The sequence below is a fragment of the Moschus berezovskii genome, chromosome 8, assembly GCF_049115385.1.
Source record: "Moschus berezovskii isolate FMDL1 chromosome 8, NW_MosBer_1.0, whole genome shotgun sequence".
Classification (NCBI taxonomy): Eukaryota; Metazoa; Chordata; class Mammalia; order Artiodactyla; family Moschidae; genus Moschus; species Moschus berezovskii.
This window is the reverse complement of record NC_142467.1, coordinates 92,368,192-92,383,405: the sequence shown is the minus strand read 5'-3', so window position 1 is coordinate 92,383,405 and position 15,214 is coordinate 92,368,192. Positions and strand designations below refer to the sequence as shown.

The 15,214-nt window shown below is 56.6% G+C and overlaps 1 protein-coding gene across 3 annotated transcripts; it reads left to right on the top strand.

Moving 5' to 3' along the window:
* Positions 1-296: 296 nt before the first annotated feature.
* Positions 297-15,214, top strand: SGTA (small glutamine rich tetratricopeptide repeat co-chaperone alpha). 3 transcript variants are annotated; one of them, XM_055430123.2, is made up of 12 exons: positions 297-441; positions 7,454-7,591; positions 8,172-8,278; positions 8,514-8,598; positions 9,509-9,608; positions 9,922-10,026; positions 10,802-10,940; positions 11,609-11,671; positions 12,798-12,835; positions 13,600-13,689; positions 13,879-14,000; positions 14,110-15,214. In XM_055430123.2, exons 1-11 carry the CDS (start codon positions 321-323, stop codon positions 13,991-13,993), a joined length of 1,101 nt encoding a protein of 366 aa, XP_055286098.1. In that variant the 5' UTR covers positions 297-320; the 3' UTR covers positions 13,994-14,000; positions 14,110-15,214. The 3 variants fall into 3 exon arrangements, with proteins under 3 accessions (XP_055286098.1, XP_055286097.1, XP_055286096.1); XM_055430122.2 differs by having other exon boundaries at positions 14,103-15,214; XM_055430121.2 differs by having other exon boundaries at positions 14,081-15,214.

The window sequence follows — 15,214 nt, the reverse complement described above, 5'->3', positions numbered from 1 at the left end:
CTTGTAGGAGGATGAATGGGTAAAAAAATAACAGTTGTTCGCATTTAAAGAGCGTCTGTGATGCTCCGAGCGCCAGATACCCAAATACAGCTGCAACACGTGGCCGACTCGGCACCACGTGACGACTCAGCCAACCCACAAGAATCCTCCACCGTCCCATGATGCACCACTGCATTCCCGCTGTAGAGGACAAGTCAGTCCTGATTTCCGGCCTCCATTCGCTCGCAGTGGTTACTTGCCCTAACGACCAGCTTGTCCCAGCCTCTAAAGTGCGTCACTTCCCCTTACGCCAGCCTTGATAAGTGGCGCGCCTGCGCAGAATGAAAGCCAGGCGGTGCTGCCTCCTTCTGCGCAGGCGCCGCAGTTGGAGGGGAGGGACCGGGCGGCGCCGTGGTGCGCAGGCGCAGCCGTCGGTGGGTCCCGGGTTCGGCTGCCTGAGAGGTGAGTAGGGGGGCACGGCTCTGGTCCGAATGGGCCTGAGGTCCGCAGTTCCGGGCGTCTGAGGCTCCTGGGGCTCCTGTTCCCGTAGGAAGACGTCGATCCGGGCCCGGGGTCGCCATGATTTGCGGAGTGTTGTGAGTGGGCGGCGCGGAGGGGAAACTGAGGCCAGACCGCGTCGGGCAAGGCCTTGACTGCCCAGGCTTCCTTCCTCCGGACTTCAGGCCTATGAAGTGCGGATTAGGAGGCCCGGGGGTGGATAGTGGGAGGCATAGCGCCCCGCACACAGTGAGCACTCGCAGGGTGTCCGCTGTGTCCCGGAAACACGGTCTTTTTGAATCGGGGCCCTGGTCCTTGGGATTCAAGTCGGGGCTCCCTGTCCCGGCACCTCCACTGTCCACCTGGGTGACCTTGACCAGCCTCTTGGCTTTTTGGAGCCTGTTTCCCCCTCCGTATAACGGGCGTCGTCACAGTCCCTGCATGGAGTAGGGGGACTTTCCGAGAGGACTAAAGCCGCAGGGCCCCCAGCGCGAAGTGACAGCTCCAAGGGATCAGCAGCGGTTAGTCCGATTTCACGAAGACGACATCTGCCTGTTGTGCCGGAGACGGGGGCGAAATCTGGCGCTGAGGACCGGCTCGTCCACCTCTCGCTGGCTCTGTGAGCTTGGGCAAGTCGCTTGCCCCCTCCACGACCCTTTCCTGCCACGAATAGGGGCTGTAGAAATATGTCTTTTACGGTCATTATGAGGTTAAGTACACGTGAAACCCTCTTTCATTAGGTTCTTGCTACTTGTCTAGAGCTTCCTAGAGGACAGCTGGTTTTGTTATCAGATGCCAGGAAATGCGTGAGCACTCTGCATCTCTGCCCAGCAACATTTCCCATTTTCTTTCGTTTCTCTCTCTGGTTATTTGTTTTGTCTGCTTTTCCTCTCCCTAGGGCAGGCATTCTGTCCTCTCAGGGAACACGGGGCCATGTCTGGGGACATCTATGGTTGTCATAACCAAGGGCGCTCCTGGTATCGAGGGGGTGGTGACCAGGGATGCTGCTCCACATCCCACAGTGCCCAGGATGGCCCCGCGGAGAACAGTCTGGCCCTCAGTGTCCACAGTGCTAAAGTACGTCCTACCTCAGACTAGTGGTTTTTCACTCGTGGTCTCCAGAGGGGGTGAAGGGTGTGAACCCCCAATAAATCATGTGCAAGGTTTGGTGTGGGTGTCCACTTTTGTGGGTGAGGAAAGGGTATTTTGGAGTTTGGAGCTCTAGGAATCAGGCTGCGCAGGTTCAAACCTGCTGATGTGCATCTTCCCTGGATGACCTTGGAGGCTGCTCCCATCCCTCTGGGCCTCAGTTTTTCATGCTGTACAGTGGGAGTTCAATTAAACAAATGTGACCGGGGCAAGGGGGCAAATCCCATTTCAGCCTCTTTTGTGGGGGGGGTCTAGTTCCCTGACCAGGGATCGAACCAGGACCCCCTGCATTGGGAATGTGGAGTCTTAGCCACTGGACCACAGGGAAGTCCCTGCAGCCTGTTTTTGTGAATGAGGTTTTGTGGGATAGAGCCCACTGGATCACAGACATGTTACCTGGAGCCTGTGAAGCTGAACGCCGTCACTCTGGCCCTTCTTTTCAGAAGATGTTTGCTGACCCCTGAAATAAGCAAGTGTGGGTACAGTATACAGCCCAGGCCTGTAAGTGCTGGGCACTCCAAAGATTTCATTCAGGGCTTTATAATTAAGTCTTCCTGGAAGGGTGAGTGGCCCTGCTGCTGCTGCTGCTAAGTCACTTCAGTCGTGTCCTACTCTGTGTGACCCCATAGACGGAAGCCCACCAGGCTCCCCCGTCCCTGGGATTCTCCAGGCAAGAACACTGGAGTGGGTTGCCATTTCCTTCTCCAATGTGTGAAAGTGAAGTCACTCAGTCGTGTCCGACCCTTAGCGACCCCACGGACTGCAGCCTACCAGGCTCCTCCATCCATGGGATTTTCTAGGCAGTAGTACTGGAGTGGCTTGCCGCGGGTTAAGTGCTGCCCTGTATTGAGAGCTATAGTCTTTTTTATAAACTTTTATTTTGTTGTTTGTTTATTTTGGGCTGCACTGAGTCTTTGTTGCTATGCATGGGTTTTCTCTAGTTGCAGATAGCGGGGATCTCTCTAGTTGTGGTGTGTGGGCTTCTCATTGCGATGGCCTCCCTTGTTGCAGAGCAAGGGCTCTAGGGCACCTGGGCTTCAGTAGTTGCAGTTCAAGGGCGCAGTTGTTATGGTGCTTGGGCTTAGCTGCCCAGCCACATGTGGGATCTTCCCGGACCAGGGATCGAACCCATGTCCTCTGCTTTGGCAGGTAGATTCTTAACCACTGGACACCCAGGGAATTCCTGAGGCTGGGGTGTTTTTAGTAAGAAAATGGAAAGGTGGATGGAGAAGCCAGCAGGGCTACTGAAGGCACCAGGAGGAACTGGCGCTGGGTCCCTGGCCTCAGCCACACCCCAAGGCCATTGTCCATTCCCGGCCAGTCTCCTGCCTGCACCCCAGGCCTGCAGCCAGTGCCCCTGGAGCCCTCTGGGCCTCACAAAGCCCTTGCTGTTCTGTGAGAGAGAACGGTCCTGCTGAGGATTCTGTTACCCAGCCAAAGCCTGACAAGTCGGAATTGTTCCCGAGACCCCGGTGCCCAGTAGCAGCTGAGGAAGCGCATGTGCCAGCGTTTCTGGACCCACTTTGCTGGGAGCAGGAAGGTGATGCGGGCCACCCAGATGGAGGAAAATGGCCACTCGCATGGACCGCCTGTGTCCAACAGGCGCCAGTCCCACTGCAGACTCGGTCTCTTGTCTACAGTCCTGAAACCCATTGTGCATGCATGCTGAGTTGCTTCAGTTGTGTCTGATTCTTTGCAGCCCTGTGGACTGTCGCTCTCCAGTCTTCTCTGTCCATAGGATTCTCCAGGCAAGAATACTGGCATGGGTTGCTGTGACCTCCTCCAGGGGATCTTCCTGACCTAGGGATCGAACCTGCATCTCTTCTGTCTCCTGCCTTAGTGGGTGTGTTCTTTACCATTTGAGCCACCTGGGAAGCCCCATGTAACCCAGCATACTCGACGAATGCAGGATTTGCTGAAAGTTCGCACCCAAGTCATTTGGCCAGAAAATCTGCCCTTTATTTTTCCCACGTGGTGTGTATCAGTGACTTTCAGCTGGGGGTTTGGTGACGTCTAGAGACTTTTGTGATTGGCAACACCCTGGGCTGGGTGGGGGGATTTTCCCGGGATCAAGGGTGTGAGGGAGAGGGATGCTGCCCCATCCCTCACAGCTTCCAGGACGCCCCCTGCACAGTGACCTGACCCCTTGTCAGCTGTGCCGAAGGGGAGGGCCCCTGCATTCATTCACATTTGAGAAAAATATTGAGTCTGATCCCTGCTCACACTGGACACCACAGTAAGTTCCCGATGGTCAGACAATGTGAACAGGAGTGCCCCAGTGTCATCTCCCCACACTGGGTCACCTCCGCCCCCTTCCACTCAGGTGTGTATTTAAATATGATCAGCGTCCCAAGACCTCAGAGGTCACATGGTGATTCAACCAAGTCTTGTCCCACCCCACCCCCCGCCCTCTCCCAGAAGATGGATGCAGAGGATGCTGCTAAACACCCTTCAGTGCACATTCTCCCCAGCCCTCCATGTTGACAGAGCCTGGGGGAGACACCTGCATGAGGTGCTGGAATCTCCCAGCAGCCTCCATTACCCTGTTTTATAGGAGAGAGTGAGGACATCCTTTGGGCCCCCTTCAGATGGGACGCGGAGCATCCCAGCCCTGGGGCAGGGGGTGACATGGAGCTGGCCTCAGATGGAGACTGCTGGGCCTGAGGCATTAAGACTGTAGGGCCTAGCATCATCCTTGGGTGGGCTCCAGGGCCCTGGTCTTGGCGCTCAGTGCGTCAGATTGGGGGCCACACCTTGGGAGAAGGTCCTGTCATAGACGAGAAGTAACCCTGGAAGCAGGAAACCGGGCTGCAGTGGCCTCAAGGGAGGCATTTGTCGGGGGAGAGGGCTGTTCCCAGTACATGAGAAGGTCCTGGGGTATGGCGGGGGATGGGGCTGGAAGAACTGGGAGTGTGCAGGGAACACACGTGACTTCATCTCTCAATTCCCTGGCCCCCCAGCAATCCCTCAGAGTCACTCCCTCCGTCCTTACAGCTTGGTCACATAGACATCAGGTTGCCTCTTTATTTTCTTAACTAAATGCCTGTTGTTACAGAGGCCACGTTTATTCCCTGGGAGGGAAAGCAGACCCCCGCCCCATACCCTCCCATCCCAGCATGAATCTGAGTGACCTAGTGCTGCCTCTCATGGGTCTGACGGGGGCCATGCCCCAAAGTGCTACCTGAAAGACATGGGGGAGCCCCAGCTACCCAGTCCTGTGACCTTACCCTGTCACCTATTGACATGTGACCCCCCTCTGGGAGACCCTGACACCCTTCCATCCAGTTCATTGAGAAGTCAGCAGGGGGGTGGAGGGTGAGCTGGTAAACATGAAGGCCTGGTGGTCAATTCTCGGGTTGAGGGGCAGTGAGGAAAACTGAGCGTGTTACGGAGGCACTTCTGTAGCGTACAAATGCAAAAGACATTTTCAGCTAAATAGGTGGCTGCCAGGTGTGGCCCTTGACCCTTGATTTAGAGCAGAATATACGAAAGGACTAGGGTCCTGGAGTCTCAGAGGTCTGCATCCTAAGAGGACCACTTTGATTTTTGCAAACAAGTATTTTCTGATTACAGTAGAATACACATAATATAAAGTTCACCATCCTAGCTGTTTCAAAGTGCACAGCCCAGTAGCATTAAACACATTCACATTGTCGTGCAACCATCCCCACCCTTGTCTCCAGAACTTTCTCATCATCCTGAACTGAACCTCTGGCCTCATTAAACACTGACTCCACTCCCCTAGCCCCACCATCTACTTCCTGTCTCTGTGGATCTGACTCCTCCAGGAGCCTCCTGTGAGTAGAGCAAAACAGTGTTTGTTCTTCTGCGTCTGCTGCTCTTGCTGAGCATCATGTCTTCAAGGTCTGTCAGGTGGCAGCAGGTGTCAGAACCTCCTTTCTTTCTAAGGCTGAGTAATATTCCACTATGTGGATGGACCGCATTTACTGATCCGTCGTCCATCCACTGACATTGCATTGTGTCCGCCTTTTGGCTGTGGTGAATGAAGCTGCTGTTTGCAAAACAAATACTTGTAAAAACCAGGTGGTGAAGATGGTGAAGATAGGGAAGCCTGGCGTGCTGCAGTCCATAGAGTTGCAAAGAGGACACGACTGAGCAACTGAACTGAAAAACCAGAACACAGTTGACATTTTGGGTGGCAGCTTGCTGGTTCAGCTGGGGAATATGACTCAGTGTTGGGGCTTCACTGTCCTCTGAGCAAGTGAGTTGTGTGGGTTGGTCTCCATGGCCCCTCTGTGTTGTTCCTAAGATCCTGTGGCTGCAGTGCTGGCCGTGTGCCCTGGCCCATCCTGACCTTAGACCTCCTAGTTCCGGGGATACGGTTGAGCCAAAGGCGCTTGCTTGGTAAAGGCTCATTGTGTCCAGAAATGGGGGAGGAAAGTCATTCCACTTCCCCCACCCCGAAGAGCTTTGGGGAGTGGGACAGTGGCCAAGATGCCCTGTCCAGCTGCATAAAACACTGCTTCTTCAAGTTCACTTTTTAGAAATTGAGATATTCACATCCTATAAAATTGAGTAGATTTCAGTACATTCACAGTGCTGTGCAACTGTCCCCTCTGCTTCCAGAACATTCCCAAAGAAGCCCCAGTCCCTGACAACCAGGGACCCACTCTCTGTGTCTGTGGATTTGCCTGTTCTGGACATTTCCCATCAGTGGAATTGCACATCGTGTGGCCTTTTGTGTCTAGCTTCTCTCCTTTTTTTAAGCTGTCAGTGATGTAGTTTTCTGCAAACCGGAAACAGAGCCCTAAGTGCCTCCAGGGTCACATGTCTTGAACCTGAGGGCCAAGGGTGGACAGCACCTGTCTGCTCTCAGCCAATGTGCAAAGCCTGGGGCTTAGGACTTGCTCTAGTTTGATTTACCTGCCACTGGCCAGTGATGGGTTAGTGATAAGTTGGCCAGGAGGCTGCCCCTCAATTTCTAGGCCACACAGGCTATTCACCACATGGGAGCACGTTAGGGGAACCAAGATATTTCACACTGCACATCCCAGCTGCCAGGTCAGCCCTGCGCAACCCTGGTAAGCATGGGCTGCCCCCTCTGAGCCTGTTTATTCTCTGACTGGGAGGTGGTCCCCTTCAGGGGGCGAAGCTGCAGGGATGTGAAGTACCTGGCACATCATGGCACTGTGGGGGCCTGCCTCCCCAGCCATGACAACCATAGGTGTCACCAGGGTGTCCTGGGAAGGGTCACACAAGGCCTAGGAATACAGCAGGGTGTGGTGGAACCCAGAGGAGGCCCTCGGGCGGCCTGGAAGGGAGGGAGTCAGTGCCCTCTGGGCCTTTGGTCTGCTCAGGCCCACCCGCTGGTCCTGTCTGACCCTCATGGATGGTGCTTGTCCTCCCAATGTTTGGGACTCAGAAACTGTCAGAATGTTTTCTTGTCCTGAGTTTAGAGAAGCAGCAGGTGCGGTTGTGACCCACCCTCTGTGTCCCTGGGGAGCCCTGTGTACCCCATCCAGCTGGTGAGGAGTAACGACCACGGGGCCCAGGGCCATGTCACCCTGGGGCTGGAATCATTCGGGACTGCAAGGGGCTCTGGGTGGCCTCAGTGTCCCGTACGTGAAATGGGGAGAATTAACTTTCCTGCTTCTCTCTTTGAGCAGGTACAACTAGCCAGTGAGTTAAAGTGGCTCCTGCAGGTGGGGTGTGGGGGGCCTGGATGGCCTGGAGCAGGTGGTGCATGATGGTAGATGTGGGGGGCAGCGGAGGGAAGGCCTGGCTGTCCCTGCCACGCTGTCCTCATGCCCTGGACCGTGGCTGCAGATCCTGAAGCCCCCAGGCCTGTCTCCTCCTATGTCTGCAGGTCCTGAAGCTCCCAGGCGTGTGTCCTCCCACCTCACAATGGACAACAAAAAGCGTCTGGCCTATGCCATCATCCGCTTCCTGCACGACCAGCTCCGGCATGGGGAGCTCTCGTCTGATGCCCAGGAAAGCTTGGAAGGTATGTGGGGGCGTCACTGCTCTCTCTCCCTCCTTGGAGCTTGGGTCCTCTGCCCTCTGCTGCCAGCTACTTTCCCCCATCCTCCTCCTCCCTTCCCCCATCAGTGCCTTGGAGCTTTGTGGGGCAAGTGTGATGGGCTGGTCCCCGTCCTCTTTCACAGGGAGGGACGCTGGGCCTCCTGCTGGTTTTCTGTCACTTCCTCTTACAGTGAAGTGCAGCCCCCTAGGGTTCTGAATCCTCCTGCTGAATGTGTGTCCCTACCCACCAAAGATGGAAATGAGGCTGGGGAACCCAGGCCAGACTCGGCAATCAGACCACCCGGGCGGCCCCAGCATTGTGACCCCACAGACAGCCCTGAGGTCACCATCTGCTCCCTGCTAGGCAGGGATAGCACCGTCTTCTCTCCTCCCAGCCTCAGGGCTCGAGGGGTAGGTCCGTCCTCTACTTCTTGAGGAATCAGAACCACAACCGAGCGTTCCGAGGCCTTGGCGAGCTGGCCCGAGAAGGGAAGCTTGAATCTTGCCTGCCAGGATTGCAGGCTCGGGGCTGGGGTCAGCAGAGCGCACCTCTGTTCTTGCAGTTGCCATCCAGTGCCTGGAGACCGCCTTTGGGGTGACGGTGGAGGACAGCGACCTCGCACTCCCCCAGACTCTTCCGGAAATATTTGAAGCAGCTGCCGCGGGCAAGGTGAGCCTTCAGGTCCCACAAGGCCATGGGTCGGTCGCAGAACAAGGGCCTGAGTCACCCCCAGAGGCATGAAGGGTGCTGAGCTGGGGGAGGGGCATGAAGGGTGCTGAGCTGGGCGAGGGGCATGAAGGGTGCTGAGCTGGGCGAGGGGCATGAAGGGTGCTGAGCTGGGTGGGGCAGGGGGACGGTGTTTTCCTACTGCCTCTCCAGCAACTCAATTTTGCTTTTGGGACAGGAGCTGCCACCAGATCTGAGGAGCCCCCAGGAAACCCCGCCTTCGGAGGAGGACTCGGCCGAGGCAGAACGTCTCAAAACTGAAGGTGAGGGGCGCCCCACAACCTTGCCTCTAGGTGCTGCAGGAAGTAGAAGCCAGCTGGTCTGTCAGAGTAGATGGCGAGCCAGCCTTGGAGTCAAGGTCAGGGGCTTCTACATGTATGTGGAGACGTAGAGAAGTCAGACCCTCAGTGGGAGGGCGGTAAATGGCAAGGCCACTGTGGAGCTTCCCAAGTGGTTAGAGTGATCACATGACCCAATCAGTCCACCCAGGGGTGTGCCCAGAAGGTGTGCAAACACATCCACAAAGGTGCGTGTGCACTTGTGCTCATAGAGGAATCCAGCCAGTTGCCCATCAGCCAGTCAGTGGTACACACATGTGGTCTCTCCATAATCGGGAATGTCACTTAGTCCCAGAAAACGGTGAAGCGCTGACACTTGCTCCCATGTGGATGGACCCTGAGAACACGATGCTCAGTGAGAGAAGCAGACACAGAAGGACACACAGGGTGCGATTCCACTGCTGGGAAACGTGCAGAACAGGCCAGTCCACCAACATAGAGAGTGGGTTCCTGGTTGTCAGGGGCTGGGTAGTGGTGACAGCTATTGGTCCTTATTTCAGCTGATGGAATGTTCTGGAGTTAGTGGTGATGGTTGGGCCACTCTGCACATACTAAAAACTGCAGAATTATGTACTTTTAAAGGATAGGATTCACAGTATGTAAATTCCACCTCACTAACACTGGGCTCTTTCTGAAGGAATGAGCAAGAGTGATGGCATCCGAGGCTTAGCTTCTCGAATGGCCCAGCTAGTCCACGACAGTTGCCACCACCCTGACCTGTGTCTTGAGTGTCACGTCCTGGGCGCTGAAACCCCATCCTCTCATAGGGAAGCCGAGAGAGCTAAGAATGCTGTTTCCAACCCCAGGATATATGTTTCCTTTCCTTTTTCTTTAGGAAATGAGCAAATGAAAGTCGAGAACTTCGAGGCCGCTGTGCACTTCTATGGGAAAGCCATCGAGCTGAACCCTGCTAATGCTGTCTACTTCTGTAACAGGTGTGACCTGGAGCGTAGGGGAGGAGGGAGCTGCTGGCAGGGGCCTGGGCGGGCTGTGGGGGAGGATAGAAAAGGTGGTCGCACCTGAGGGTGGGGTGCTGATGGCGCAGCTGCCGTCCTAAGTGACACACCTGGCTGGGTGGGTAGCCAGGCGTGAGTGAGCATGAGCAGGTACCAAGCATGGGCACTCAGCTTGCCCAGGCATCCCACTCTTCGGTGATCCTGCCTCTGCCCCACCGGGTAGCCAGGGAGACCAGGCGAGGGGCTGCGAGGAGGAGCCAGCGCCCTGACCTTTCTGCTTGTCCTACCCCAGAGCCGCAGCCTACAGCAAACTGGGGAACTATGCGGGGGCAGTGCAGGACTGCGAGCGGGCCATCTGCATAGACCCATCCTACAGCAAGGCCTATGGCAGGATGGGGTGAGTGTGCCTGCCCATCCACCCCGCGGACACCGTCTGCCAGGTGCGCTTGTGTTAGGGATGAAGCCCCACACCATCCCAAGTCCAGGCTGACACCTGAGCTTCTGACCCCATGGCTGTAAGTCAGAGCTCTCATGACCCCTCCCTGGGCTCAGCGATTCCCCGGGAGGCTCACAGAAGTCAGGAGAACGTGTCATTTAGGTGATTTTCTTTTTTCAATATCTCTTTGGCTGTAATGGGTCTTAGTTGTGGCACATGGGATCTTTTAGTTGTGAATTCTCAGTTGGGGCATGTGGGATCTAGTTCCTGGACTAGGGATCAAACTCAGGTCCCTTGCATTGAGAGCTCAGCATCTCAGCCACCGGACTATCAGGGAATTCTTGTGTCATTTAGTTTAATCAGCTATTTGTGAAGAACACAGATGGACAGCAGGTGCAGAGACATGGAGGGTGAGGCTGGGGAGGGTCCCAGGCAGAGCATCTCTCCCCATGGGGTATGGGGTATACCCCACCTGGCACTCGGTGGGGTGTCATCATGAAGGTGGGTTTTATAACTGTCTCTAGCACTTTCCTATGTGGATGTTGGGGGTGGCTGGCTGGTGTCCTGGCCTGCAGCCCATCCTGAGGCTCCTCCTTGGCATGAACTCCCAGGTGGTCCAGGAATGCACCTGAGACCAGCTCTGCCAAGCAGGGAGGTAGGGTTCTGACCCCCCCACCACGAGAACTGGGGCTGCCTCCCGGGCTCTCCCCCATGCCCTCTGTCCCTCCGTTTGCAGCCTGGCACTGTCCAGCCTGAACAAGCACACAGAGGCCGTGGCCTACTACAGAAAGGCCCTGGAGCTGGATCCTGACAATGAGACCTACAAGTCTAACCTCAAGGTGGCTGAGCTGCGGCTGAGAGAGGCACCCAGTCCCGTGAGTCCCCTGGGACGGCGGTTGGGGGCAGGGCAGCTGGGGTGGAGGGCGAGGCCTGACTCGGGTGTGGAGACCCTCTGGTGCTGGGGGCTGGTCCTCTGTTCAGTTGGGTCCTGTCCTGAGAGAAGAGGCTGATCCCAGAAACAGAAGGGGACATGTCACCCAGGGAAGCCACTCCTCAGGGGGTGGGGTCTAGAGCCTGTCAGTGGTTCCCTGGGGAGGAGTCAGCCCTCAGGGCCAGCAGGCTCAGAGTAGCTGTTGTGAATGATCTGAGGTGACCAGGGTGGGGACCGCGGCTCCCACTGTGGGGGCCCCGTGAGGGAGGGGTCATGTCGGCCTGTGCTGGGAGGTGTGCGAGTGAGAGGTGCAGTCGTGGGTGAGTTGGTTATCGTCTCTAAGGACTTGCTGCTCTCGGGGGGCACTGTCCCTTCTCAGTCAGCATCAAGGTAAAACCTGAGGTTAACATGCTGAGCTTCTCCTGGGTGACCCACACATGGTGTTTCCTTCTACAAAGCTCCCTCTGGCTGCAGGCCTGGACTTCCTGAGCTGCAGGGATGCCCAGGATTCCAGCAGGCCCCCCATGGGAAACCTTACCCCTTACTTCCTGGGGACTAGCCATCGAGGTCCTGTGTCCCGGCACCACTGACCAGGGCTTTTCTCATCCACAGACGGGAGGTGTTGGCAGCTTTGACATCGCAGGCCTGCTGAACAACCCGAGCTTCATGAGCATGGTAACGGCCTCGCCTCCCTCACTGCCCCTGCCTACGGTCAGAACAGCCACAGATGTCCCAGGGTGGGGGTACCTGCAGCACCCCATCAGACTCCTCAATGTCAAGCACAGGGGGCAGACTGAGCCCACCTCTCCCAGCCCTGCACCCCCAGCTGAGCCCCTCCTCGGTGTGGACACGGTGACTACAGAGTGGCTACACCTGCTCCCTGAGGTGCAGATGAGACTCAGCAGGGCATGGGGGCCCCAGAGAAAGGCCACCATGCATGCAGAGGTGCGTGTTCTGCACGGTGCATCCTCTGGGAGCAGGCACCTGGCGTGTCCACACACCTGTGCAGTTCCAGGTGGTCTTGCTGGTCCTCAGGGCTCACTGCTGGCTCGAGGGGCCCCAGGGTCTCAGACCATTAGGAAGAGGAGCCCAGCTGCCAGAGAAATGTCTCTGCCCCGGTGAGAAGTGTCTGGCCTTCCATGTCATAGCTGGGCCTCCGCTCTCATCCAGGAACAGGTGGCCACAAGGCAAGAGGACACCCAGCCAGGGAAAGCAGCTGGTAGCGGCCGCTCCTTTGGTCTCGTCCATTGGGGTCAATGATCACAGCCCCCCGAGGCTTTGTGCAGTGCTGTTAGTACCCAGCCATGCCTGGTGCTCACACAACTGTGACCTGAGACAGCCACAAGGGGCGGTGGACAGGCCACGGCCAGGCGGTAGTGCTGCCTTGCCCCTTTTGGAAAGAGCCACAACCTGGAAGTCACCCCCCTCACCTCTGCTCATGTTTGTCTTAAAATTGGCCCAGAGGAGATAGTCCCAACTCGGCGGTGGAGGGGATCAGTGCAGAGGAGATTCCCAGGTGTCATCATTTATCCACGGAAGAGAACTGGGACCAATTCTTCTGGGGCGTCCTCCGTCCAGGGTGGTGATGAGGTGCCTGGAATCTCCTAACATGAGAGTCCAGACAGTATGAAAGTGGGGAAGTGGGGGAGGGTTGCAGCGCAGGGGTGGTGAGGCCTGGGAAGAGGTAGGCGGGTGCTCCGGGTGCTGGACTGGAGGCCCATGGTGCTCATGGGGTAACCTTATCCGTAGCAGGATGCGTTGGGGAGCATGCCCTATCTGACAAGTCTCTTCTCTTCTTCAGGCATCAAACCTGATGAACAATCCCCAGGTTCAGCAGCTGTAAGTGACCATTGTTCTCCTTCGGGTCTTTTTGAAATGTTTTTTTGGCTGTGGTCTTAGTTGTGGCACTCAGGACCGTCATCACAGTGTGTGGACTCTCTTAGTTGTTACATGCGAGCTCAGTAGTTGCAGTGAGTGAGCTTAGTTGCTCTATGGCATGTGGGATCTTAGTTCCCCAGCAGGGATTGAACCTGCTTCTCCTGGATTGCAAGGCAACTTCTTAACTAGTGGACCACTAGGGAAGTCCTCTCTTCTTTGGACCTTGTGGTTAAAAATTACTGTGGTAAAAGATGCATACAGTTTCCTGTTTTAGCCATTTTAAGGTCTATAGTTCCGTGGCATTGAGTACACTTATAACGTCCTGTAGCTAGTCACTACAATCTAATTCCAGAACGTCCATCACCCCAAAATGAAGCCCCACCCCCATGAGCATTGTCTCCCAGCTCCTGAATACCAGTCACCCATCTGTGGATTGGCCTGACGGTGTTTCACATCAGTGGACTCAGACATTCTATGGTTTTTCGTGTCACTGGCATGGCCTGGTGTCCCTGGGGGGCAGCATAGCCCCACTGAGAATTACTGTTTTTAAGTCAAAAATGGATGTTCCTGGGAGAGTTGAAATTGACTGGTTATAGTCAGAAGGGTGGGCTCAGGGAAAGTTGGGTCCCAGGGGACATCTCTTGCCAGCAGAGGGGAAGGGTCGAGCAGGGCCGCAGGGGGAAAAGGGAGCTGAGCCGTCTTCAAGTCCAGGACTCTCTTTGCAGCATGTCTGGCATGATTTCGGGTGGCCACAACCCCCTGGGAACTCCCGGCACCAGCCCCTCGCAGAATGACCTGGCCAGTCTCATCCAGGCGTGAGTGGACCTGCCAGGCGGGGCTCCTGGGTGGGGCAGGGTCCAGGGTCCTCAGGTGCTCTGTCGGGCCTCGTCCTCCAGGGAGGGGTCTCCCTACCCTCCAGGGGCATGTCAGGTGGGGAGAGGCGGCTCGGTGGGTGCCTTGGACCTGGCTGAGCCCAGGCATGCCTCCCCTGCCCCCACCTGCAGGGGCCAGCAGTTCGCTCAGCAGATGCAGCAACAGAACCCAGAGTTGATAGAGCAGCTCCGCAGCCAGATGAGGAGTCGGACTCCCAGTGCCAGCAACGACGACCAGCAGGAGTGACCACCCCGTGAGTCCCCAGGGCTGGGGGGCACCTAGGGCCCTCAGGTGTCTTGCCGGGTGGGCCTACTCAGGTGTTTCTCCCTCCAGCCTGCCATCGGGTCCTTTCCAGCCTACAGGAAGCCTTCTTGACCTTTGCCGTCTCCTCCCATTGGATCGCCCACGAGAGAAAAAGAACTTGGACCTGCATGTTAAGCCGGATTTTTATGATGTTTACTTTTACCTCCTCCTCTCCCCGTTTTTGTACTCTTTCACGGCCCCCAGATCCTTCTTGAAACAGAGCCAGCAAGCTATGAGTGCAGACCATCACCTGTCTCTCTCCAGGCCCCCTGCCCTGAAGACCTGGTCACTAAAGTATTTTCTAGAACATTCTGAGGTGGGGGTGTTCTTCTTACCACTCTCTGAGAAGTGGCCCATGGGGTGCCGTGACCCTGAAGCCCCTTCTTCAGCCCCCGCCTGCCCTCCCAAGTCTGTCAGCAAGGCCTCCCAGCCCCTGAGAAGCCGCTTTCTGAGTTGACCTTGACCTCCCTGGCCACCCCTGCTCGAACGAGCTCACTGCCAGCCAGCCCGGCCCAGCAGACCAGGGTTCTTACGTGAGGAACTCCAGTTGCAAGTGCCCCGGAGGCAGTTTCTGCGGCCAGCGGGGGCCGAAGCGGACATCTTGGGTGCACACGACCCATTTCTGGGACTTGAATTCCAGTCCAGTGCTCAGATGGACTTGGGTCTGATTGCCATGCTTTTCCCAGTACTTAAAACTGACAGACTGCGAGGGGCCCTCTCATGACCTTTGAGCTGGCTCCTGAACCTGTCCCAGCCTGGCTGTATATCCCAGCCACTGCCCTCTGTCCACAGGTGGTCCTGCTGGCCTGGCTTGCCTGCATCCTCAGCGGACTCTCATCCCGCTTGGGGGTCGGGGCTATGGGGGTCCCTGACGGCCACCTGCCTGGGCCTGAGATCGCTGGGCAGCCACCGTGGATGTCCCTGCAGCCCAGGGCAGGGTGGAGAGGGTCCCTGGCACTGCGGCTCGGGCCACAGTGTTGGTGATGGGATCGCTGGAGGCTCCCTGGTGGTGTCGGGTCGTGTGGGAGGCGACCCTGTACCAGTACTGTGTGTGTAGGTAACTCGTAGAGAGACAGCCCCACACACATCCCGCGAGGCGTCCTAACTCAGTGCTACCATGGTGACGAGATAATGTGTGGGGAATAAATAGACATCATGACCTCT

Bases quoted from the DNA above. Each gene is read 5' to 3' on its own strand.
- SGTA (XM_055430123.2), top strand. From the start codon at position 321: ATGAAAGCCAGGCGGTGCTGCCTCCTTCTGCGCAGGCGCCGCAGTTGG. The intron at 8,599-9,508 runs GTGAGGGGCGCC...CTTTTTCTTTAG, and splicing joins AGAACGTCTCAAAACTGAAG to GAAATGAGCAAATGAAAGTC. The intron at 9,609-9,921 runs GTGTGACCTGGA...GTCCTACCCCAG, and splicing joins GCTGTCTACTTCTGTAACAG to AGCCGCAGCCTACAGCAAAC.